The sequence below is a fragment of the Heloderma suspectum genome, chromosome 2 (assembly GCF_057233095.1).
Source record: "Heloderma suspectum isolate Gila_16-S chromosome 2, 16-S_ref, whole genome shotgun sequence".
NCBI classification, from domain to species: domain Eukaryota; kingdom Metazoa; phylum Chordata; class Lepidosauria; order Squamata; family Helodermatidae; genus Heloderma; species Heloderma suspectum.
In genome coordinates, this window is record NC_139459.1 from 232,842,537 (window position 1) to 232,869,256 (window position 26,720).

General features: G+C 48.4%; 2 protein-coding genes across 3 annotated transcripts in view; one reads left to right on the plus strand and one right to left on the minus strand.

The window, feature by feature from the left end:
* Positions 1-23,058, minus strand: part of LOC146354242 (C-type lectin domain family 4 member G-like) — a 53,995-nt gene extending 30,937 nt beyond the window's left edge. Inside the window, exon 1 of one of the 2 annotated variants that reach the window (XM_084838463.1) lies at positions 22,868-23,058. In XM_084838463.1, coding sequence (XP_084694589.1) covers positions 22,868-22,889 — 22 coding nt within the window. In that variant the 5' untranslated portion in view covers positions 22,890-23,058. The remainder of the gene's footprint in view (positions 1-22,867) is intronic. The other variant, XM_084838462.1, reaches the window with a different exon arrangement.
* LOC146354243 (CD209 antigen-like protein D) lies at positions 1,124-22,967 on the plus strand. Its single transcript, XM_084838464.1, has 9 exons — positions 1,124-1,993; positions 5,392-5,538; positions 6,952-7,329; positions 12,798-12,914; positions 15,948-16,064; positions 17,652-17,876; positions 19,595-19,746; positions 21,672-21,775; positions 22,182-22,967. Exons 3-9 carry the CDS (start codon positions 7,227-7,229, stop codon positions 22,327-22,329), a joined length of 966 nt encoding a protein of 321 aa, XP_084694590.1. The 5' UTR covers positions 1,124-1,993; positions 5,392-5,538; positions 6,952-7,226; the 3' UTR covers positions 22,330-22,967.
* Positions 23,059-26,720: the final 3,662 nt, after the last annotated feature.

Here is a 26,720-nt window from a genome sequence, read left to right on the forward strand (position 1 = left end):
GCCGGGAGCATTGCCTCCTGGAGGAGGCACCAGTCCCAGCCCAGGCCTTAACCCTTTCCTCCCCCTCCTTGTCTGCTTCTGGCAGTCCTTCAACTACCATCATCCTACCAGAGAAGTATGCGGCTTTTCGGGATGTGTTTGACAAGAAGGAGGCTGACTGACTTCCCCACCACCACCCTTTTGACTGTGCCATTAACCTCATTCCGGGGGTGACCATCCCCGCTGGCTGGCTGTATTCAATGTCGGAGCCAGATCTTCAAGCTCTGCGGGAGTTTTTGGACAAGAATCTCAAATGTGGCTTCATTCGCCCGTCTTCCTCCCCCGCCTGCACTCCTACCTTCTTTGTGGCCAAGCGATCTGGAGAACTCTGCCCGGTGCACAATTTCAGAAATTTAAATTCGGTCTCCATCCCTGACAAGTACCCCCTCCCCCTCATACCGGAGATGCTGGAGCGCCTGAGGCGAGCCAAGATTTTCACAAAGTTGGACCTGCATAGCGCATACAATCTCATTCGCATCCGGGAGGGGGATGAGTGGAAGACCTCTTTTGGGACCCGGTACGGAGCATATGAATACCTAGTGATGCCCTTTGGGCTCGCCTGCCCCCCCCCGCCATGTTTTCGTGTTTTATGAATGCCATCTTCCTGTACTATTTGGACTCTTTCCTCATTGTGTATCTTGATGATTTACTTATATTTTCTGAGGACCCCCACGCCCATCAGAGTCATGTCTCCGCCATCCTCCAGCGCCTCCGCGAGAACCATCTTTATGCCAAGCTGGAGAAATGTGCGTTTGATCCAACCTCTTTGGACTTTCTTGGCTACATTATCTTGCCTGACGGTATCAGGATGGATCCTGCAAAGGTCCAGGCTGTCCTCTCCTGGCAGGCTCCATCCACCAAGAAGGACTTGCAATGTTTTCTGGGTTTTGCTAATTTTTACAGAAAGTTCCTGCCCAGTTTTGCTCGGCTGACTTCTCCTCTCACGGACCTCCTTAAGGGCAAGAAATCTCCTTTTCATTGGATGGCATCGGCCCAACAGGCTTTTGAGGAACTTAAGAGGCTTTTCACTTCTGAGCTGATCCTGTTACTTCCCAACCCCAGGAAGCCTTTTGTAGTGCAAACTGATGCCTCTGACTTTGAGGTGGGGGCGGTGCTCTTTCAGCCAGATCGGGAGGGCGGCGGGTTGCAACCCTGTGTCTACCACTCCAGGAAGCTTAACATGTCTGAGAGGAATTATACCATTTGGGAGAAGGAACTGTTGGCCATCAAGTCCGCTTTGGAGACCTGGCGTCATCTCCTGGAGGGGGCGCAGCACCCAGTCGAAGTTAGAACCGACCATCGCAACCTCGAACATCTTCAGACAGCCCGTGCCTTAAACCAGAGGCAGATTAGGTGGTCGCTTTTTTTTCTCGGTTCCACCTTAAAATTTGCCATGTGAAGGCCTCCGACAACCTACAATCAGATGCTCTTTCTCCTACGCCTGACCTCCAGCCAGGGAGTGAGGAAAATCCCCCCCTCTCTGATTCTTCCCCCGCAAGGCCTGGCGGCAGCTGCGGTGCATCGTTCTTGGGAGGAGCTCCTTCTCTCTGCACAGGCTCAGGATGCTTTTGTTCGCACAAAGGTGGAGGAATTGGGGCTAGCCTCTGCTCCCCACACTCTACCCCCTTCTCTTTGCAAGGTGGCCTGCTTTACCATTCCGGCTGAGTCTATGTGCCTTCTAGACCCCTCCGCGAGAAGGTCCTCCATCAGTGCCACGACTCCCCCAAAGCTGGGCATTTTGGCATCACTAAGACTCTGCATGGAGTTACGCAGGGTTTTTTGGTGGCCTCGTGTGTGTCAGGACGTCAAGTCCTATGTCGCCTCCTGCCAACCTGCCAGCGGGCGAAGGCCCCCTCAGGCAAGCCCACAGGCTTGCTTCACCCCCTGCCTACCCCCTCAGGACCTTGGAAACTGCTCTCCCTTGACTTCATCACTGACTTGCCTCACTCACACGGTAAGACCACCATTCTGGTTGTGGTGGATTTGTTTTCTAAGATGGCCCGTTTCATCCCCTGCTCTGGGTTGCCCACAGCCAGGGAGACAGCAGAGCTGTTCTTGGCGCATGTTTTCCGCCTCCACGGATGGCCCGAGGGTCTCATTTCGGATAGGGGGGCCCAATTCACTGCTCATTTCTGGAGGGAGCTACTTGTGTTGTTCCATGTGATGCTCCATCTTTCCTCCACCCACCATCCACAGACGGACGGTCAGACTGAGCGCACCAATGCGACTCTGGAGCAGTATTTGCGCTGTTATGTCAATTACCAGCAAGATGACTGGTTTTCCTTGCTGCCTCTCGCAGAATTTGCTTATAACAATGCCTGCCATTCTTCCACCCGCCAAACTCCATTTTTTGCCAGTTTTGGTTACCACCCCAAGGCTTTCCCATCCACCCTAGCTCCCTCTTCGGTGCCAGCGGCCCATGACTTTTTAGAGGAGTTGCGAGCGGTACACCACCTCTTACGGGACTCCCTTGAGCAAGCCAAGACAGCCTACAAGGCCTCTGTGGACCGGCAGCACCAGCCGGGTCCGTCTCTGCAACCGGGGGACTGGGTTTGGTTGTCCACCCAATACCTCCCCTCTCACTTGCCCGCAAGGAAGCTTGCGCCTCGCCGCACGGGACCTTTCCAGATTCCGGCCCAGATTAAGCCTGTTGCTTTTCGCCTGGCTCTCCCCCTCTCCATGAAGATCCATCCTGTTTTTCATCGGTCCTTGCTGCCCCCCCTGGTTTCTGGCGACCCCCATCACTCAGTCGGCTCCCCCCCGCCGCCAGTGCTGGTGGACGGGGAGGAGGAGTTTGAGGTCGCAGAGATTCTGGACTCCCACCTTTCTCGCGGCCGCTTGCAATATCTGGTGGACTGGAAGGGGTACGGGCCAGATGAGCGATCCTGGGAACCCGTGGAAAATGTGCATGCTCCGTTGCTGCTGAGGCGCTTCCACCAGCTGTACCCTCACAAACCCGGGGCCCCAGGGGAGGAGCACGAGGGGGGGCCTCATGGGAGCAGGGATGATGTCAGGGTAGACACTAAGCCCATAGAACCACAGAGTAGATCTGATTCTGAGGAAGAGGAGCCGCTCCTGGGAGAGGAGCGTGCTCATCCTTCCCAGGGCCAACAGCTGGCAGGGATTCCTCCCACCGGCATTCCTAGCATAGATAGCAGTCCTGGGAGTGACGGAGCGCAGGAAGCAGACTTGCTGGACGCGCGACGCCGATGCAGGGAGCGGCGCCAAATGGAGGGCGCGGAAAGGAGGCGTAGTGCCCGGTTGGCGCGCAAACAATGGTTGCACCCAGAGGATCCAAGGGAAAAGGGGAGGGACTCTCCCTAGCCCATAAGTTCAGGGTCTGCCAGTGATTCTCCTTCAAACGGGGACCAACTGTTCCCACTTAGGGCATAGGTACTCTGCTGCTCATATCTAGTTGCTCACAGTAGAGTTGTTAAGTTGTAAAGGAAGAATAAAGCTTTGAAAAGAATCCATTTGTCTGTGTCTGGACTTGGCTGCTCAGTTAGACTGAGAGAGGCCTCCAAGGAGCCCTTGACAGGCCAGGATGGGCATCTTTGAGGGTGCCCCAGGCCAGTTAATTTTTTTGGAGCTGCCACGTGGCTGCTGTATGCAGTCACAGCAGAGTGGTTGCAGAGCCAGCCCAGACCCAGTCATAGCATGGCCCTCTGTGTGGGACAGAGGCAGGAGCAGATCATGAACCCTTGATCAATTTTTGCAAATTCAAATTATTATTTTATTCCAGTATTTTTTCATTTAAGAGGAAAAGGGGGAGGAGGGGGAGGAGAGACCAGGCGCACAGCAACCAACCACACATTTAGACTGGAACCAACACAATCCAGCATGACAGGTAACTGAGCAACTGGGCGGGCGGGGTGCCAAACTGATGTTTTTAACTGAGCACGTCTTTCTGTTGCCAGGATATGACTCTCATGGTGGCCATATTAATTTATTTTGTTTTTAAAAGTGTGTGTGTGTGTGTGTGTGTGTGTGTGTTGGGCAGCCATATTAATTTATCATCTCTGCCTGGACCACATTAATTTACCTTTTTTAAAAAAAGATTTGTGATTAATTTATGAGTAATTTATTATTTGTGATTAATTTATCTATCTTTAAAAAAAGAGCTCTTGTGTTAGGATGGCTTGCCAAATTTCATGGCTGCCTCAAACACAGAATTTTACAGGGGGTTCCAGACATCGTCTTCCGTTGATAACCCTCTGGCATTTTCTCATGGCTTCTGCCATCTTCAAACTTTCCACACACACAAAAATCCATTAAGGAGGGAAAGATGGAATACCTGCATAGTCTTTTGATTTGTAGCACTAGGAACCTTCTGTCTGGAAGCATCCTAAGTCTCCAATGCTCTCTCCTCCAAAGGAAACCAAACCTGGGTCACGCTGCTCCTTGAACTATTCAGCACATGAGAAAGTCAGAAGTGCCCAACAATATATGAATCATTCATGTGACACACCTGGCCAAGCTATTTAGAGGTCTTTGTGGGTAGTTGGGTTTGGCAATTGTATTCTGGCTTTGCAATTAGGATTTTTATAACATAGGGAGGCCGACTCTGACAAATCAACCCGTTTACTTGGAGATGGTCTTTAGTCCACATGGAAAACACAAAAACAGCTCCTACCCAAAGGAAGGTGTCATATTATTTAGGGTGCAATTCTATTCATGTTTAGACAAAATGTGTGTGGGCGGATGGGGAATGCTGGGAGTTGTAGGTCTTGGGTCTCTTTAAACGTGGAACATATCTACACCAGTCTAAAATCCTGCATTTAAAACGGGGCTTTCTGCTTCCGTTTTAAATGCAGGATCACGACTCCCTTTTTCACCCGCTTCCTTTCCCCCCTCCCCTTCCCCCTCCTTCTCCCCGTATCTGAGTCTTCTGTTATCTTTCATTGATCTCACTCCTCTTCTTGCCGCTTTTCCTCTTTTCACGGAGGGAACTCAAGCGGAACACAACGGGGTAATTTGATAGCTCATTATCTGTGATCTATTTAAAAACAGAACAAAGGCCATTTACTGCAGGAGACGCCTTGAATGATCACAGTGTCATGTAAAGAGCCCGCAAAATTCCGTGAAGGAGCAGTCTCAATCACAGGATAAAAGGAGCCCATGCATAGGATTGTGCCCTTACTGTTTGTTTTTTAAAGAAAGAGTGGGAGAAGACAAAAGAGGTAAAAGAGAAGCAGCATGAGAAGTAGGATGCTTCCAGACTAGGCTTTTAACATGCCATCACCCTCCCTCATTTACGGAAAGTTATGGGGAATTCAACCATCATCGTCTTCCATTTGTAACCCTCCCATGTTTTCTCACTGGATCTTCCATCTTTTTTCTTATTTTTTTCAGAAAATTTATTAAGAAAGAAAAGATGGAATAGCTTCCCAATGTCTTCTGAGAGTTTGTACTAGGATCCTTCCATCTGGAATCATCCCAAGAGAAGAAGTGGAGCCAAATCTGCTTGATATCCTTTATGCCATAGCCATGTCCACACAGGTCTGTTGTTGACACTCTGGGCTTCTTCACACAGAGCCTTTAACCTGCTATTGAGATCAGTTACTCACAGAAGTTTGCGGGTCCTTTAGATGATGTCAACCTCCAGGGCGTCTCCTGCACTAAATGACTTTTATTCCATTTTTTAAAAGATCAGAGATAATGAGTTATCAAATTACCGCGCTTGAGTTCCGCTTGAGTTCCCTCTGTGAAAAGAGGAAAAGCCACAATAAGAGGAGCTAGACCACAGCGCCATCTAGCCGCTGTATAATGAAACATATGGAAGACTCAGATAAGGGGGAAAGGGTGGGAAAGGAAGCACGTGTAAAGGGAGTCTGTCGTGATCATGCATTTAAAATGGAAGCAGAAAGCCCCGTTTTCAATGAGGGTTTTAGGCTGGTGCAGAGATGTTCTCAGTCAGCATCCCAGTCCTCACAAGCTGCACATCCCAATGATGCTGACTTGTGCCACACCGCCAAGGCTGGCCCAAGACCTTTCGCAGTCAAGTCTGCCCACCCCATCAGTCAAGGAGCATATTACCCAAGTTCAGTCAAGTTATTTTGGCACCAGGGGCTGAAAATCTCACAGACTGCTCTCTCCTTCTCTGGCAGCAAAAAATACAATGAGAATAAATTAAATAACTGATCGTTTGCTGCCCTTTCATGACACCCAAAATCAGCTGCCTGAAACAGCCACCTCCCTCTGCCCAGTAGCAGGGCAGCCCTGCACTCCACATGGCGCACCAAGGTCATTGCCAAGTCAGCACTGTCAACACGCTCCCCGGAGGGGAATGTGGTGCAATGCCCGCCCTTTCCCCACGCAAGGTGGTGCCTCCTTGGGGAGGGGTCCTGCTTCCTGCGCTTCCGGTTTAGTGCTAAAACAGCAGGCAAGCCGCATGGGAAGCTCCTGGGAGGACAATCCCCAAGGGAGCAATCCAGTGGCCCCTGGACAGTGTCTGAGGGGCCACAGCATATTCTGGATTCCCTGATCGAAGGTCGGAGACGGTGCTCCGACCGTGGAGGGGGAATCCACACTCCAGCCCCCGCTCCCCCTTGCAGCTGGCGCAGAAAGAACCACGCCACCTGCCTCTGCGAGGCTGGAAACATGACCTCAGAGAGGGGGTAACAGACGTGTTCCAGTGGGCAGGGAGGGGAGGGGGCTTGAGAGGCTGGGATATGAGCTATCCCAAGGCCTCCCCAGCCTCCTTCCCTCCTTCTCCAAAATGCTCCAACGGGACGGGCAAAAAAGTCAGTCTAGCACAAATGCGGAGCAGGAGGGCAGGGAGGAAAAGATCGCCTCCACCACGCCTCCCACCCTGCACTGCAGGATCAGTGGCCTCTGAGTTCAGAAGCTTATGGTCATCGAGGGTGGAAGTAATAGGATTGCGCCATAAATGACTCTCTTTTTCCTCTGCAGGTATGATCCACATAATTCAACAAACAAACATTCCATTTGCTAATAAATTCAATTTCACTTAAACATGTGGGCTCATGTGTAGCCCAGACACACAGCTGGTGTTCCAGAATGTGCCACGGTGCTGCATCTGCCCCCAGCCTCAAAAAGGAACCGAAACAAAAGAAAAGAGAATAAATGAAAAGTTACAAGAGAAATGAAACCCGAACGCCAGGACAGGAAGATGAAAGGCTCTCCATTCAGAACATTTCATGTTGTCAAGGGTATCTGCATAGGCCATGTACGATGACGCAGAAGCACCAAGCAGGGGAGAGGGTCTCCCACATGGGACTTGCCATCCCCTCCCCACTACGCCCACAGAGAAAACTGGAGCCACAGAAGGTAATTTTTGCAAAGACATGGTTGGGAGGGAAGAGCATGATACAGGGTGGAGCAGTCCAGGCAGTCTGTGATGAAGTCTTAACCTTTTTTGTTTAATTTCGTGTGATATGTCTGCATGCAATTGTCCATAAGGAAGCTGTATCTAAAACAGGATTAGAAGCTGGGAGCCTGTAACTAATGGGTTTGAGCCTCAGCTCCGAGAGGGACGTTGGAAGGTGGGGTGGGCCGTGGGGGCAAGAACTAGAGGCTAGGACAAGAAGAAGATGGTTCCAGGTTTGTGTTCCCATCTCTGGGAGGAGACCACAGTCTGTGAAGGGTGGCCAGATGCGGAAGAGGACAGGGCTCCTCCACCTTTAATGGTTGTGTAGAAGAGGGCATTTCAGCAGGCATGATGTGCATGATAAGCTACACCTGTTGAAATTCCTTCTTCTAACAGCTATTAAAGGTAGAGGAGCCCTGTCCTCTTTTTGCATCTGACCACCTTAAATAAATAAAATGGCTCTGGACACAATTCTGCTAGCACCAAGGGAGACTTACCTAAACGTTATGCAGATGACTCCTCAGATTCTCAGCTTTTGTTTAGAAAGAACCACCTGAGAATTTGGCGGGGGGGGGGGGCTGGTGGGAGCTGCAAAAAGGGCTGGGAGGGGAGACACGCGGCCTGTATGTTGCCCACCCCTGATATAGTGCATTAGATTAAAAGCACTTCACATGTATTCACGCAGTAACTTGCAACAGCTTTGTAAAACAGGTCAGTGTTATTGTCCCTATATTGCCAGCAAGGGGTGAAGAGTTAGGAACATGCCTAAAGTCACCTGCTATTCTGCTCTTAACAGAGGTGAGATTAGTACCAGGGATTTCATGGAGACAGTTCAGTCCCTGACAATGCAATCCTATGTATGTCCACTCAACTGGACTTACTCCTAGGTAAGGACTGTTGCCTCAGCTATGCTGCGGCACCTCCTGGCTGAGAGCGTCAGTGAAGTTCTCACTCCTTGCCTGCCCCTCCCTCTAACACAGCCATTCCCACACCAGTGCTGCCAAAAGCTAGGGCAGTTAAAGTTAAACTCTGCCCATGGTAAGAGGGCAAAATTAAGATCCAGGATTTTTGCGTTCCACTCTCGGGAGAACCTAGAAATGCCTGAGTCATGATGGATACCTTCTTAGCTAGAGGACACAAACAGTTTAACAAGGACTTCAGCCTCCTTATGGTGGAGTTGCCAACTGAGCAGAAACAAGCTGGCTTGGCTGGTTTGGAAGCTCCCAACCCACTGCCCCCATTTCTTAACAAGGGAAGCAAAAACCAGTTTCCCCCCTTCTACCTGATTTTCCATCCATTTTCCAACACATTTTATTTTTAAAAGATATTGTGCATACTTGCACTGGAGCAGGAGAGATCAGGAAGTGTGCGTGCGTGCGTGTACACGCACACACGTAGCACCAGCAGACCTTCAAATCGCCACCGTTGCGCTCTGTGTCCTGCCATTGTTTTTGGCGTGGCTTGGCCCTCGCTCTTTCCCCCTTGTGACTGGCACTGAGGAGCCAGGTTGACTGCCTTGCTTGCTCTGTGTCCGGCAACAGCGGAGGGGGAAGAGCCAAAGGATGGGCATTGGGCGATGAAAGGAGAAAAAGGCCTTCCAGCCAGCCGCCAGCCGCCCATGTTGACCCTCCTGCCCATGTTGACCAACCCCTCCCAAGTCCCTCCTATTACCAGACCGTCCAATCAGATACTGAAGAAGAATGAGGCAACAGCAGCCACATTTGGGGAGGGCAGCATTGGTGTGCATGCGAGTTTCTTTTCACTGTGTGTGGGAGAGTGTTTTGTGAGGATATGTATGAAGAGGTTATGAGACAGTGAGCTTTTCTACACAAGGCTTTTATTGTGCGCTCGTGATTCCTTGCTTATGGTTGTTTACAGGTTCTTTAGACAACAACACGATCCTCCAGTTTCACTTCTGTTTTTTTAAGAGCACTTTCCCCAGCAGGTTTTAGAGTCAGGAAAATGGGGTATTATTTCTGAACACAAAAGAAAAGGTATTTTCCTACTTGTCTAATTGCAATATTTGACTATAGCAAAGGGCCACCTAGAGGTTATGTAGCAGAAAAGCAGGAAAGGGAAAGGTCTTTGCATATTGCTGGGATCTCAATTCTGCAACAGAACCGGAAGTAGATACAGCAATTAATATCCTCGTGTGGAAAGCTCAGTGTTTTTAACCGTGTATGAACAGCGGTTTGAGAGAGTTCGTGTGTATATTGGGGGGGAGTGCGCAATAGGCAAATGTTTTCTAGATGCCCAACAGTACAGTGTTATGCATGTCTACTCAGAAGTAACCTGACTGAGTTCGGTGGTACTTAACTCCCAGATAAGTGCATATAGGCTTGTTACCTAATCCCTTGAACACAACATATCTCTCGACAGCTGTTTGCTGTCTTCCTTGAGTGATATGCTCAGCAGAGATTCATTCTTTGGTCCTCAGACTAGAAACCCTCAGCCTCAGTGTTTCCCACCTGTAAAATGGATAAATGTTTTCTAGAACGTCTTCTAAATGCTAATAATGATAATGATGATAACGATCATCATCATCATCATCTGCACATAAGTGATTGAAGGCGGGTTCACCTGCCTAAATTACATGCTTTTCACTCTTGTAGTCTGGATTGTGTTCCACTGATCTGGCATCATGAATGCTTGATGGCAGAGAGACATATAAGCACATGTAACAGCTGTAGACCTTAGATCATGAGTACAGAACTTCAGGCCCGGGGTGAGTGGGGGGGATTTGGTCTGCCTGGGGTCCCAATCCAGTCACCAGGATACACAAATGCACCAAAACTGCACAAAAGCTGGAAAGCCACCAAACCACTGGTAGGTGGGGGAAACGGGTATGGCCATCTGGGATTCCCTAGATGACCACACCCCTTTCCCCCAGCCACCAATCATTTGGTGGCTTCCCAGCTTTTGTGCAGTCCTCCCCGCCCCCTTCTAAAAGGTTGATATGCTTCTTCTAAAGCTTAGTTCGTAAGCTGGTGTTTTTGCTAATATGGCCCCACCCCTCGCTTCTGCTGCACCCACCGCTGAGACACAGCCCCTGAGAGCTTCTCTGAAATGGGATTCGGGCCTTCGGCTGAAAGAGGTTCTGTACCCCTGCCTTAGATGAACAGAGTTTTCCTTTGATTTCTGCCCCTTTGCCGCACAGACTTCCATGCCCAGCTTCAGGGCTCCATCCTTTACTGCTGGACTCTTTCATCTCCTGGCACTCCTGGGCATTTTACTTGAGCTCACTGGACTCCAGTTCCAGGGATTTTCTGCCCAGAATTTTGCCTTTCAAGAGTTGCCATGTCACTTTGCCAGCCAGGGCTTACTTTGGGCAAGACACCCTCCACGGGCCCCCTTCCTCAGTGAGTCTCCCGTGTCGCCCCATTGTCACCAGCTGCTCTTGTTCCTCTTCCTCATCATTGCTGCCCTTTGCTTGCTTGCCAGGCAGAGAGCCAGGACGCAAGGAGGCCGGGGCATCTGCTGCTCCTTCTTCTCACCACCTCTGTTGTCTGGGCCAGAGTGAGAGGCAGGTGAACACTCAGGTTGCAATGGGGTCAAGGAGGAGCAGGCCCAGGGAGCTCATGTCACTGGGCTCCTGGTGGGGTGTGGGCCCTTGGTAGGTGCCCAATCATGCTTGCCTTGGGCTCCAGCCCTGCTGCCAGCCTCACCAGAAAGTACTAGCATGGAATTAGATATAATTCTCCTTTCATAGTAGCAGGATTAAAGGGTACAGATAGACAGACATAACTAGAGGGTTCAAGCAGCTATGGGACTGCAGTAACCCCTGTAAGATCAAACTCAGGAGAAAATGCTGCTGCCTAGTTTCCGCTGGCTTTGCACTTGGCTGGCCCTTGAGATATCATGAAGCCCCCTCCCACTCAGCCCTACTCAGGGAGGTTTTTCAAGTTGAAAACAGCCAGATAATTGAGGGGGTATTTTCTTTAAAATGTTGAATAATTGGATAAACCTGTAGAGTTTTTCTCCACGAGGCTGTTAATCCGCTTAGGGATGTCAAAGAATTCCGCCACGGATCTCGGTGAGGCCAAATGCCAGTGCATTCGGCCCCCCGAACTCCGTGGCGGATTGGCCTGCCACCCCCCGGCGGATCCACCCCAGGATGAGACTTACCTGGGGCGGATCTTCCAGGTGGCGGCAGCGGCTGCTCTTCCGACCAGCTGCCGCCACCGCCATTTCCAGTATTGAAGAAAAATAAAAAAGACGTGATAGGCTATGTAAAGATTTACGTAGCCTATCATGGCTAGGTTTAAACAAAAAACGTGATAGGCTACGTAAATCGTTACATAGCCTATCACGTCTGACTTAAAACAAAAACAAAAACGCACGTACGAAAATGGCGGCGGCTATGGCTGCCACAATTTGCGTTCCTTATTTTGGGCCGTCTTAGTCTACGTAAATATTTATGTAGACTAAGACGGCGAAAATAAGGGGGAACGCAAATAGCATCCACTACGCTATTTGCGTTCCCCTTATTTTCGCTGTCTTAGTCTACGTAAATATTTATGTAGACTAAGACGGCCCAAAATAAGGAACACAAATGGTGGCGGCCATAGACGCCGCCATTTGCGTACGCGTGTTTTTTGTGTTTTTTTAAAGTCAGACGTGATAGGCTACGTAATGATTTACGTAGCCTATCACGGCTGACTACAGGGATGCAAACGGCGGCGGCTACAGCCGCCGCCATTTGCGTCCCTGCTAGCCAGCGGCCGGATGTCCGGCTGCTGGCGGAGCTGGCTGGCGGCTCTGCGGAATCCCCGCGGAGCGGAGCCGGCCGGCCAGGATTCTGGGGGGAGGGACGGAGCGCCTCCCCCCCCCAGCGGAGCCAGGTAAGGGCAATTTCGTACATCCCTAAATCCGCTGCATCTACTCTCAGTTTTGTTGCAGAACTGAGCTCTGAGCTCTACACAAACATTTCCTTTCCTGCTTTTCAGCTACAGAACCTCTAGGTGGCACTGTGCTATAGCAGAATAGCACAATTACACAAGTAGGACAATACCTTTTCTTTTACTTTCACAAATAATACTCCATTTTCCACCTCAACACCCCCCCCCCAAAAGTGCAGTTTAAAAACAAAAGCAAAACAGGAGGGTTACGATGTCATCTAAAGAACCCATAACCAACCATGGGTAAGGAATGGTTAGTGTATTATAAATGCCTCATGTAGAAAAGTTGTAATATGCTTGGGTGGAAAACAGGACAGCACCTGAAGCATGGTGGAAGGGGCAAAGAGGAAATCAGGAGTGGGCTCCGAGTCCAGGACTATGTTGTTCAAGCAGCAGAAGTGAGAGGAACCTTAGCTTACCCTGCAGCAGAATGGGGGAATGACACATCACCTCCTATATATATGCATTCAGTACATTTCCAAAGTTAACATCTTCCATTCCCGCCCCCCCCGCCACTAATATTCATCTAGATGAATATGAAACCTTCAATGAAGAGAGCAGCTATGAGTACATCTCACATCTTTATGAAGCAGAGAAGCCAAAGGCACTGGATGAACCATCCTGCCCTGAAATTAAGGCTGTTACAGGTATGATGAAGACTGCTGGACTCTTGCTCGCTTGAGGATTGCTGCCCTCTGCTGGCTGCTGTGCATAAGAGAGGACCACATACAGCTATGCTTACTTTACAGCAAGGTTGGGAAACTTATGGCCCACTAGATTTTGTTGGATTCCAACTCCCATCAATCCCAGCCAGTATGGCCAATGGTTGGGGATGATCAGCGTTGTAGTCTAACAACATCTGGCCTTCTCCAACCCAGCTCCCTCCGGATGTGCTGGCCTACAACTCCCATCGCGCCCATCCAGCATGGTGTGGCTGGGGGGGCAATGGGACTTGTAATCCAGCATATCTGGAGGGTGCCAGGTTGGGGAAAGCTGCATTCTAGGTTGCTCCCTGTCAATGGCTCCTTGGAGGCCTCTCTCAGTCTAATCCAGTAGCCAAGTCCAGACACAGACAAAGGGATTCTTTTCAAAGTTTTATTCCTCTTTTACAACTTAACAACTCTACTGTGAGCAACTAGATATGAGCAGCAGAGTACCTATGCCCTAAGTGGGAACAGTTGGTCCCCGTTTGAAGGAGAATCACTGGCAGACCCTGAACTTATGGGCTAGGGAGAGTCCCTCCCCTTTTCCCTTGGATCCTCTGGGCGCAACTGTTGTTTGCGCGCCAACCGGGCACTACGCCTCCTTTCCGCGCCCTCCATTTGGCGCCGCTCCCTGCATCGGCGTCGCGCGTCCAGCAAGTCTGCTTCCTACGCTCCGTCACTCCCAGGACTGCTATCTAAGCTAGGAATGCCAGTGGGAGGAATCTCCGTCAGCTGTTGGCCCTGGGAAGGATGAGCACGCTCCTCTCCCAGGAGCGGCTGCTCTTCCTCAGAATCAGAACTACTCTGTGATTCTATGGGCTCAGTGTCCACCCTGACATCATCCCCGTTCCCATGAGGCCCCCCCTCGTGCTCCTCCCCTGGGGCCCCGGGTTTGTGGGGGTACAGCTGGTGGAAGCACCTCAGCAGCAACAGAGCATGCACATTTTTCGTGGGTTCCCAGGATCGCTCATCAGGCCCGTACCCCTTCCAGTCCACCAGATATTGCAAGCAGCCACGAGAAAGGCGGGAGTCCAGAATCTCCGCGACCTCAAACTCCTCCTCCCCCTCCACCAGCACTGGCGGCGGGGGGGAGCCGACTGAGCGATCGGGGTCGCCAGAAACCAAGGGGGGGCAGAGTGAGCGGAACTGTAATACGGGTCACTGTGCCCGAAGAGAGAGGACACCCATGATGGTCTCCACTGCCAAGGGGGCAGGAAGGGGCAGGGTAGGAATCTTGTGGAAGAGGGCGAAGGTCTCATCCTTGAAACTGGTCGTAGCCCTCGAATCCACTAAAGCTAGGGCCTCCACCCCACCCCACTGGGAGGAGCGGAGGTGAACATGCAACAGCAGATGGGAGGGGGGTGTTGGGGAGGGCACCCACTGGGTGGGGAACTGACCCCCACACTGGAGGCCCCCAACAAGCTTGGGGGGCAGTCTAATCAGGCCTGGGGATGAGGAGGAGGAGGAGGGGGAAGGGGAAGGAGAGGAGGGGGATGCAGCGGCCATCATCGGCGCTCAGCTCGCCGGCGCTCAAGCTCCTCTGGCAGCAGTGGAGCTCGGGTAGCTCCCAGATGCATCGGGGTCTCCTCCACCCCCAGCGCCGGAGCGCGGGGTGAGGGAGGGGGCAGGAAACGTGGGGGAATGGGAGGAGGGAAATCCCGGCCCCCGGCGCCCCGCCGGGTCTGCTGGCGCCCCTCCAGCCGACTATCTATCTGAAGGCAGGTCTGGATGAGGTCCTCCAAAGTAGGCGGGCTGGGCGAGCACGCCAACTCATCTAAGATCTCATCGTTCAAACCATCCAAAAACTGAGCCACTAGAGCGGCATCATTCCACTGTAAATCCTGAATCAGCAAGCGAAAGGTTGTAGCGTAGCTGGAAACTGAGTCCTTGCCCTGCCAGAGGTGGTGAATCTCCCAAGAAGCCATCTGCGTGTGCAGGGGGTCACCGAAAAAGTGGGCCATGGCTGTCATGAAACCTTGATAGTCCCCGACAGGGGGTCATTAGCAAGAAGGAGCCCCGAAGCCCATTTAGCTGCCATGCCTGACAGTAGATTAATGATGAAACCCACACGAACCTGTTCCGTCTGGAAATCCTCAGGCCTAAGACGCACGTACAGCTCCGATTGGGCCCTGAAAATCAGAAAAAGTCCTTTCTTACCAGAAAACGTCTCTGGCAAAGCCACCGGGCACTTGCAGCGGGGGGGAATCGGAGGTGGAAGGGGTTGAAACGCAGCCTGCAGATTCTGCACGGCAGCCGTCAGTTGAGCCATCTGATCACGGAGCATCTGATTCTCTTGCGCTAGAGCTTGCACCGCCGGGTCCCCAGTACCCTCCATACGGCAATAGGAGAAGAGAGAGAAAGAAAAAACGGGGACCAAGCTGTCGAGGGCTCCTTGGAGGCCTCTCTCAGTCTAATCCAGTAGCCAAATCCAGATGCAAAGGGATTCTTTTCAAAGCTTTATTCTTCCTTTACAACTTAACAACTCTACTGTTAGCAACTAGATATGAGCAGCAGAGTACCTATGCCCTAAGTGGGAACAGTTGGTCCCCTTTTGAAAGGGAATCACTGGCAGACCCTGAACTTATGGGCTAGGGAGAGTCCCTCCCCTTTTCCCTTGGATCCTCTGGGCGCAACCATTGTTTGCGCGCCTACCGGGCACCACGCCTCCTTTTTGCACCCTCCATTTGGCGCCGCTCACTGTGTCGGCGTCGCGCGTCCAGCAAGTCTGCTTCCCGCGCTCTGTCACTCCCGGGACTGCTATCTATGCTAGGAATGCCGGTGGGAGGAATCTCTGTCAGCTGTTGGCCCTGGGAAAGATGAGCGCGCTCCTCTCCCAGGAGCGGCTGCTCTTCCTCAGAATCAGAACTACTCTGGGATTCTATGGGCTCAGTGTCCACCCTGACACTCCCATCCCTAATTCTTTTTTCTGGAGTTGCCATCCTGGGCTTTTTCAAATATTGCTCTCTTTCCCTACAGCTCAGACCACCTCCACTCCACCCCAATGGAAAAGCTATTGGAGGAGATACCGCATAGCTGTGCTCTTGACTCTCGTGGGTGTCTGTCTTCTGATTGGCATCATTCTTCTCGTACAGCGTGAGTGCAAGCAACAGGGTCAAGCAGCACCATTCCAGCTCCAAGTGATGAATGGGGGGGATGGGAGAGTGGGGAATCATGCCTACACATCTTAACGACTAACAAATTTGTCCTGGCATAAGCTTTTGTGAACTGTAGTCCACTTCATCAGATGCATGGAGTGTTATCAAGAGCTTCAGCTATATACAATACATATGGGGGGGGGGGAATTCTACATGGTGAGGTCAGAAAGAAATTAAGGGTGCAATTCTTGCATGTTTAGACAGAAAAAAGCCCTACAACTCCAAGTATCCCCCAGCTAGCATGGCTGTCTAAACATGCATAGGATTGCAGGATTGCAACCTACACGAAAAAAAATGTGACAGTAACAACCACATTATTTACAGCGATCATTCACAGTGCAGTTGTTACTTATAACACCAACATCGTGGCACTAGTAAGCCAATAAACACATACACAGGTCTAAAATCCAGCATTTAAAACAGGGCTTTCTGCTTCCGTTTTAAATACAGGACTCCCTTTACATGTGCTTCCTTCCCCTGCCCCCTTTTCCCCCTCCTTTCCCTCCTTATCTGAGTCTTCCATATGTTTCACTATACGGCCACTAGATGGTGCTGTGGTTGAGCTCCTCTTATTGTGGCTTTTCCTTTTTCATGAGGGAACTCAAGCAGAAGTCAAACGTTGTAATTTGATAGCTCATTATTTCCAATCTTTTAAAAAATGGAATTAAGGCCATTTAGTGCAGGAGACGCCCCGGAGGTTAACGACGTCATCTAAAGGACCCACAAACTTCCGTGAATAACCAATCTCAATAGCAGAATAAAAGCTCTGTGTGAAGAAGCCTGTAGTGTGATAAAAAAAATTAAAATCCTGTCTTCAAGCCTCTGGCAATATAATTAAACATGAAACTCTCAGTAGCACTCCATGCATCAGTTGAAGTGGGCTATGGTTCACCACTGGTGTGCCTTAATAAATGCTTTAAGGTGCCACAAGACTCTCTGGTGTTTTTACTGCAATAGACGGACATGGCTACCCTCTGGAAAATGCTTAAACATAGACAGCAGGAGTAAGCAAGCAGGGAATGGAGGAGGTGAGCGTGAACAAATAGATTTGGTACCTATCTATGTATGGTCTGGGTGGCTTCTCCTAGACTGCCCCCTTTGCCAATTTATCCATATTTGCCAGTTTCCAGATGTCAGAAATTACACTGGGGAAAAAGCTGATCCTTTTTCCCAAGAATTGGCCCCAATTTTAAGGATATTCCAGGTCCACTTACTGAATGTGCAGCTTCATTATAAAAGGTAGGCTTGCCTCTGGCCTTCTTACTACTGGAGATATGAGGGAAAGTATGTACATAGGATGCTACCCAATGGCTCAAGAAAAAGCAAACTTAGAAGTAAATTGGCCAATGAGCCCAAAGGCGCTGAGATAACTGACAAGCACTAGGACCATGTTGCAGAATGTTATAACATAATCTTTTACTAATATGTAATACAACTAGGTAACTTTAGACATATCGGGTTAACGGGATTTATTATAGGGCTCCAGGACAGCTCATGAAATGACATCTGTCTCTTTCCCTTCCAGATGTCACCATATCTTCAGAGCTGAGAAAGCTAAATTTGAGCTGCATACAGGAACATTGCGAAGTTTCAACTGCCCCTCTAATGATGAAAGAATTAAAGATCGCTTTTGATGCTGAACTTAGATCTTTACAAAAACATATTGAGAAAAAAGAAACATGTGATAGAAAAGTGGAGGAAAAAATAGCCAGAATAGAAGAAAAATTGAGGGTGTTGCTAAATACAACGGGTAGGTATGAGAAACAACAACTAATAGAAAAGCAAGAAGCATTACAAGGACAGAATTAACAAACAAAAACCTATGGTCAAAACATACTTAATGGTCCAGGACTGCATACACGGAGGGTGAAGAGAAAAGTCCCTTGTCTTCTGTGTTTCAGAGCACATGTCATGATTCCACAAGAGCATCTATATGTCTGGCCAGCTTACTGGGTCTCCACCCAGAGAATTAAATATATTTAACAGTCCGATCCTATAGGCACACACCCAGTGGTTTCAATGAGCTTAGATACATCTAATTCTGAATAGGATTGGACTGTAAATGTCCTAGGTATTCATTTCTGGGATCTGAAAATGGTACAATATTATATTAACAATAGTAAAACATTCAAAAATAGCTTTTAGTCTTCAGATACTAGAAATCTGATAAAAGATTATAAACTTTAGGATAATGTGCAAAATATAAAACTGATGTGTTAAGCTATAAGGTCCCCCCAAAATGATGGTGTAATTCAGACTTTCCCAACGTAGTGCCCTCCAGATGTGTTTGACTACAACTCCTATTATCCCCAGCCAGTTGTAGTCTAACACATCTGGAGGCCACCAGGTTGGAGAAGGCTGTTGTAATTAATCAGGCTTAAATTCAGATCCTCTGTGATCTTTCTTACGGAAAAGAAAAATGTTTTTAACCACAGTTTTGCTGCAGGAAGGTATTGTGTTGCTTGTGGAGCTTCTCTATTAAAATTAATTAGGTTTTATAAAGGGCTAACAATATATATCTTTGTCTTTGAAGAAGTTAATTTTTGATCAGATTAAAAAACCCAGGAAGTTACATGCAAATTCAGGTCATGAATTATGCCCCAGAAACTGACGTACCTATGAGAACCGATCAGTGCTTAGTGCTATTGAATTAACCCTTTGATTTTCTTGGTATATGTCGAACAGGGACACAGGATGAACTGCAATGGTTATATTAAATGTGAGACTGTTTTAATTTAGAATTGGATTCTCTCACTGTGCCTGTGTCCCCCCTCCCTCCACCAAAGCTAACAGCACTTTTGGGAAGGGTGGATTATGTCAGAGAAAGGCCGTGGTGCACTGGCCAATTCTGAAGTGCAGGAACTCATCATGACAGTCCCCACAACCACACCCCCAAAGAGGGCCCCAAACTGCAGGCCACTGTGTGCTGATCCATATCAACAAAGCCGTTCTAGCAGTTTTCACCCCACCAGGGGCAGTTCTTTGGTGAAGCTTACGGATCTTAATTGCCCATTGAAGACTGAGACACAAAAATACTTTACATTACAATGGGGAACAATACGTTGTTGCTGGGGAAAGACATGCCCATCAGTTACTGTGAGGACTGCAGCTGAGCTCAGAGGGAACAGGGAATTCGGAGGGGGTGGCAGCAGCATCCCTGCTAGTAGAAAAAAAGCAGGGGCGATGCTGAGTCCCTGAGAGCCCTGGCTCCATTACACCACTGGTGAAAGGGCATGGGAAGAAGTAGCTACCTGTTCCCTCTTTTAGGCCACCTCACACCTACTTTAGCCCTCCACAGATAAGGTATTATTTGGACCCTCAAGCCGAGTTAGATCAAGCAACTCACAGAGAAGCGAGCTGAGCGGATGTGCCTATTTATTCTCTTTATTTATTACATTGTTGATCCACCTTTCTTTTTCTGCCACTCTTAATTTGATAGTTCCTCTATATAATTGTTCCTTGTTTCAGATACCTGCAGCAGGCCTGACCCTATGTGCTGGCATAAATTTGAAGGAAGCTGCTACTACTTCTCAGAAAATCAAAAGCCATGGGAAAATGCCACAAAATTCTGTGCTGCTGCGGACTCCCATCTGGTCGTTATTAACAGCAAGGAGGAGCAGGTAAATTGGTGCAGAAGAGCTTGTGCGCTGTCTCTTCTTCTCCCATAGCCATAGTTGCACTCCACTCTGCCCAGGTTTTTGTAACAACCCAGGAATGCCAGCCTCCTCATCTTAACCTTACTCTGCCTCCCTGCCTACCCATGCAGAGTCTGGGAAGGGAAATCCAGGCTTCATCACCCTAATTAGTAGCAACTGTTCATTAATTCATTCCATAATGTGAGTGGTAGGCAAAGCCGGCTCCCAACTCAGCCGCACCTGAAGAAGCTGCTTCTTAGGGTGCTGGCTTAGGACTTTGCCCACCACTCACCTTCCCTGATCTGGTAAGGCAAGGGCGGAGCGAAGCCAGCTTCTGACAGAGCCATCAGGCCAATCATACCTCCCCACTCAGCATGCTGTGTTGGGGATAAAGATGCCACCCCAACCTCTCTCAGCTGATCTGCCTGAAGTTGGGTTCTGGGAAGGGTGTGTGAGTGGGGGTGTGCATGTGTGTCAGCGTGAATGTGTCTGTGTGAATGGCTTTCTTCATACAGAGCTTTCATCCTGCGATTGAGATGGCTCCTTCATGGAAGTTTGCGGGCTCTTTACATGACGCCGTCTCCCTCCAGGGCATCTCTTGCACTAAATGCCCTTTGTTCTGTTTTTAAGTAGACCGCAGATAATGAGCTATCAAATTACACCATTGTATTCAGCTTGAGTTCCCTCTGTGAAAAGAGGAAAAGCAGCAAGAAGAGGAGCAAGATCAATGAAAGATAGTGGAAGACTCGGATACGGGGAGAAGGAGGTGGAAGGGGAGTGGGGAAAGGAAGCGGGTGAAAAAACGAGTCATCATGATCCTGCATTTAAAACAGAAGCAGAAAGCCCCATTTTAAATGCAGGATTTTAGGCTGGTGTAGAGCTGCCCACTGTGGCTAGGCACATGCCAGTGATGGCTCCACCCACTTTGGAAGTGCTGGCCCACTGCTGGCATGTGGCCCCCAACATCCTGGCCTAGGGCCAATTCAGCACTGGGGCCAAAAATAGTCCCCCACACCCCTGCTATGCACACTTACCTGGGAGCAAGTCCCGTTGAACTTAATAGAGTTAAACATACATAGTAATGTATGAGCAAAAATACATAGGATTGCACTGATGGTGATTTAGTATTGGTTATTGTACTTATTAAAATATTTTTTACCCTGCCTTCCCTGTAAAAAAAAAAAAAAAACCAAGGAGACTTTCAACCATAATTAACATGGGAAGAATAAACAATACAGTATAAATAAATAAAAACAGCAGAAAGCAGCTGTTTAAAATGAACCATAACACCTAGCAGAACAAATAAAGGAAACCCGTTTATACCCTGCTTTTTGTCTTACAAGTCCCCTCAAAGCAACTACCACATATAACAATACAAAGGAAATACAATACAATTCATTTCAAAATTAAAATAATAAATCGTCGAATAAAACAAGTTAAAACCAGGAATTAGAATTCCTCCCTCCCATTAACCGGATCTGGGGTAATCTCTCAGTGGGTTGCTGGTTGTGGGGCAGGGCCAAAGTCACTGCCTTTTCTCTCCGTCTCCCTCTCCCTTTCTGGGGGAGGGACAGACTGCTGCTGCCAGAGGCCTGAACTGGTAGCCCACAGGTTGCCCAGCCCTGCTTTTAACTATTGTTAGGAACATAGGAAGCTGGTTTATACTGAGTCAGACAACTGGTCCATCTAGCCCAGTATTGTCGACTGACTGGCAGCAGTGGCTCTCCAGGGTTTCAGGCAGGATTCTTTCCTAGCCCTACCTGGAAATGCCAGGGATTGAAGCTGGGACCTTCTGCATGCAACGTAGGTGCTCTCCCACCTACGGGCTACGACCCATACCCACAGCAAGATATTAGAGCTGGCAGGTTCATGTGCTTAGCATTTGAGAAAGCATCTGGTTTTCCTCCTAGAATTTTGTGGCTAAGAAAATAAAGCACTCTGTCTGGCTTGGCCTAAGCGATGCAGAGGCAGAGGGTGACTGGCGTTGGGTTGATGGATCGCAACCGGCAAAAATGTATGTATGTGGATGGCACTTTCTGGGCCCCTTGTGGGGAAATGGCAGGGGTGGGGCGGCAGAGCAGTGGCGGGGATTCCAGCAGCTGATCCAGGAGTCACATGGCCAGAGAAGCTGGAACCTTGCCTAGTGGCTTACCTAGAACTGTATGTGCTCAGGCACCAGCCTTTCTCAGGCACAGGAGCAAATGTTCATTCATTCGTTCATTCAGGATGCTTGACTTTGTGCAGTGCATCTGCTCTCTGGGACACACCATGCTCTGGATTATGCAAACTGATTTGTGAAAAAGTGGTCCCCAATGTCGATTCCCTAGGCTCTATAAATGCAGAAGACTACCACTGACTTCAGCAGGCCCCCTGTGCAAGGAGTCCAATCATTCTGTGCTTAATGAGCTTCTCTTTCCCAGGTACTGGAGACAAGGTGAGCCCAATAACAGTGGTCGTGAAGGTGAAGACTGTGCTGCCCTATATGAGAAAGGAGAGTGGAATGACATTCCCTGTGATAAGGAAGTCCTCTTTGTCTGTGAGAAGATAGCTGGGTATATGTTTTCTTAGGAAAGGAAGCAGTGAATCTCCCTATATGTCATGGAATACATGATCCCTGATGTATGTTCCAAGTGGTTCCCTTCGCCAAGGACAGCAGATTTGTGGACATTCTATCTAGACAGGGTAGGCAATCAGATGCCCTTGGGATTTTTTGTTTGATTTCAGTCCAATGCTCCATTCAGCAAGATCATTTTGGGTTCTAAGGGTGCAATCCTATGGGATCCGCCCTAGATACTCGTAATCCTCTGAACTTGGCTCTCTTCACACTGGCTGCAGGGAGAAAGGGGAAGGGCTGGGGAGCTCGGATTCCTGGGTCCGAAGTCGGAGCACTGTTTCCGACCTTGTATCCAGGAATCCGAAATATCCTATCCCCCCACCCCCCTGACTCTGTCTGGAGGGACAAAGGATCGCTCCCTCCACCTATCCTTCAATGTGTGTCTCACAAATCGCATCCAATTTCTGTCATCTGCAAATTTAATTTAATTGGAATAGTTTCTACTAAAAACTCTCATTCTTAAAGATGGTGAAATCATCCACAAAGCCTCACCTGAGCACTCCTCTGAGCTCATCACCCAAGAAGGCACCTATATGTTTCTGTTGTTGTTGAGATAGCTCCTTCTAGCCCGCGTTAGGCAGCTTCCTGAAAATTCAGTCGTCCGAAAAGCTCATAAGTAAAAGAGGCAAAGCATTCCAGGGCAGCTTCTTTTGTAGCTTTCAAGTGTTCATTTTAATCACGCAATGTGTGTACGGAGCAGCCATTGTATCTACGATGCTGGTCATTCTCAGGTATCAAAACACTGTTGTTGATTTTAAATCTTTGACAGAAAATGTCTATATAACCAGTGACCAGGGATGTGTCGCGCTGCTTCTATTTAGTGTCATGTTTAGAAATTGATGCCAGAATTAAAAATCACAACAGCTAGCAAGTTTCTGCGTCATTTTTAGAACTACCCACTGTAATAGAGCGCTGTCTGTTAAGAGTATATATAGCACAAACATTATTTGCAGCATATTCAAGGCTGCGCATTGGGTGCAGCACATACTATCTGGAGAATCCCTGCTTTCAAAAAGCAAGATTCTAGCCCTTATTACTAAAAAGAAAAGAATGGCGTCCGGCAGTGCTTGGTGAAATTTCAGAAACTGAAGGACCAAGTGAGCGGTAAGATAACATTCTAAAATGAACAATTCCAAAAGCCAATTTGGGGGCAGGGTTTTGAACATTCTGTATGTCGTACCACAGTATATACTCAGCTGACCAAGTTAAGAAAAAGGACATCCTTTTTGCCTCTCTCCCACCCCGTAATCTTTGCTACAGATCCGTTCTTGCGACACCCCATCGTAAATCCCTTCTCTGCTCAGTAAAGCCCCGCGTCGTGCAGTAGCCAAACAACCTGCCCCAAACATGTAAGACTTCTGCCATAGAGGTGAAGGGGCAGAGCGACACCCTCTCTGGATTTAAATTCTGGTTCATAATAGCCATGGAGATAAAGTTAAACTCACACGTGCTCCCTAGTTCTCTATTTTATTTGGAATCTCCATTTTACGCCCTTAGGGCGGGGCTCTATGTCTGTTGTTTTTGTTGTTTATTCGTTCAGTCGCTTCCGACTCTTCGTGGCTTCATGGACCAGCCCACACCAGAGCTTCCTGTCAGCCGTCGCCACCTCCAGCTCCCCCAAGGTCGAGTCCGTCACCTCCAGAATATCATCCATCCATCTTGCCCTTGGTCGGCCCCTCTTCCTTTTGCCTTCTACTTCCCCTAGCATCAGCATCTTCTCCAGGGTATCCTGTCTTCTCATTATGTGGCCAAAGTACTTCAGTTTTGCCTTTAATATCATTCCCTCAAGTGAGCAGTCTGGCTTTATTTCCTGGAGTATGGACTGGTTTGATCTTCTTGCAGTCCATGGCACTCACAGAATTGTCCTCCAGCACCACAGTTCAAAAGCATCTATCTTCCTTCGCTCAGCCTTCCTTATGGTCCAGCTCTCGCAGCCATCGGTTACTACGGGGAATACCATTGCTTTAACTACGCGGACCTTTGTTGTCAGTGTGATGTCTCTGCTCTTAACTATTTTATCAAGATTTGTCATTGCCCTCATCCCACAAAGTAAACGTCTTCTGATTTCCTGGCTGCAGTCAGCGTCTGCAGTAATCTTTGCGCCTAGAAAGACAAAGTCGGTCACTGCCTCCATGTTTTCTCCCTCTATTTGCCAGTTATCAATCAAGCTGGTTGCCATAATCTTGGTTTTTTTGAGGTTTAACTGCAACCCAGCTTTTGCACTTTCTTCTTTCACCTTCGTCATGAGGTTCCTCAGCTCCTCCTCGCTTTCAGCCATCAAAGTGGTATCATCTGCATATCTGAGATTGTTAATGTTTCTTCCAGCGATTTTAACTCCAGCCTTGGCTTCATCAAGCCCAGCACGTCGCATGATGTATTCTGCGTACAAGTTGAATAGGTAGGGTGAGAGAATACAACCCTGCCGTACTCCTTTCCCAATCTTAAACCAGTCCGTTGTTCCATGGTCTGTTCTTACCATTGCTACTTGGTCGTTATACAGATTCCTCAGGAGGCAGACAAGATCACTTGGTATCCCCATACCACCAAGAATTTGCCACAATTTGTTATGATCCACACAGTCAAAGGCTTTAGAGTAGTCAATAAAACAGAAATAGATGTTTTTCTGAAACTCGCTGGCTTTCTCCATTATCCAGCGGATATTGGCAATTTGGTCTCTAGTTCCTCTGCCTTTTCTAAACCCAGCTTGTACATCTGGCAATTCTCGTTCCATGAATTGCTGGAGTCTACCTTGCCAGATCTTGAGCATTACCTTACTGGCATGTGAAATAAGTGCCACTGTTCGATAGTTTGAACATTCTTTGGTGCTTCCCTTTTTTAGTATGGGGATATAAGTTGATTTTTTCCAATCTGGTGGCCATTCTTGCGTTTTCCAAATTTGCTGGCATATGGCATGCATCACCTTGACAGCATCATCTTGCAAGATTTTAAACAGTTCAGCTGGGATACTGTCATCTCCTGCTGCCTTGTTATTAGCAATGCTTCTTAAGGCCCATTCAACCTCACTCTTCAGGATGTCTGGCTCTAGCTCACTGACCACACCGTCAAATCTATCCCTGATGTTGTTATCCTTCCTATACAGATCTTCCGTATATTCTTGCCACCTTTTCTTGATCTCTTCTGCTTCTGTTAGGTCCTTGCCATCTCTGTTTTTGATCATACCCATTTTTGCCTGGAATTTACCTCCGATGTTTCTAATTTTCTGGAAGAGGTCTCTTTTCCTTCCTATTCTATTATCTTCTTCCGCTTCCACGCATTGCTTGTTTAAAAATAATTCCTTATCTCTTCTGGCTAACCTCTGGAATTCTGCATTTAATTGGGCATATCTCCCCCGATCACTGTTGCCTTATGCTTTCCTTCTTTCTCGGGCTACTTCCAGTGTCTCAGCAGACAGCCATCTTGCCTTCTTGGTTTTCTTTTTCTTTGGGACGTTTTTTGTTGCCTTCTCCTGAACAATGTTGCAAACTTCTGTCCATAGTTCTTCCGGGACCCTATCTATTAAACCTAGTCCCTTAAATCTATTCTCCACCTCCACTGCATATTCACTAGGAATATTAGAGAGCTCATATCTAACTGATCTGTGGGTCTTCCCTATTCTTTTTAGTCTGATTCTAAATTGTGCAATAAGAAGTTTGTGATCTGAACTACAATCAGCTCCAGGTCTTGTTTTTACCGACTGCATAGATGTCCGCCACCTTTGGCTACAAAGGATGTAGTCAATTTGATTTCGGTGTCGACCATCTGGTGAAGTCCATGTATAAAGTCGCCTCTTAGGTTGTTGGAAGAGAGTGTTTGTTATGCACAGTGAGTTGTCTTGGCAAAATTCTATCAGCCTATGTCCTGCTTCATTTCGTTCCCCCAGACCATGCTTGCCTGTAATTCCAGGTGTCATTTGTCTACCCACCTTAGCATTCCAGTCTCCTGTAATGAAAATAACATCTTTTTTTGGCGTACTATCCAGTAGGTGCCGCAGATCCTCATAGAACTGATCTACTTCTGCTTCTTCAGCATCTGTGGTTGGGGCGTATATTTGGATCACTGTGATGTTAAATGGCTTACCCTGAATTCGAATTGAGACCATTCTATCATTTTTTGGATTGTATCCAAGCACTGCTTTTGCCACTTTATTATTAATTATGAAGGCTACTCCATTTCTTCTGTGGTCCTCTTGTCCTCAGTAGTAGATCTGGTGGTCATTTGATGTGAAGTGGCCCATTCCAGTCCATTTCAATTCACTGACACCCAAAATGTCTAGATTTAAACTTGACGTCTCCCCAGTAACCACATCCAATTTCCTTGGCTCATAGATCTTACATTCCAGATTCCT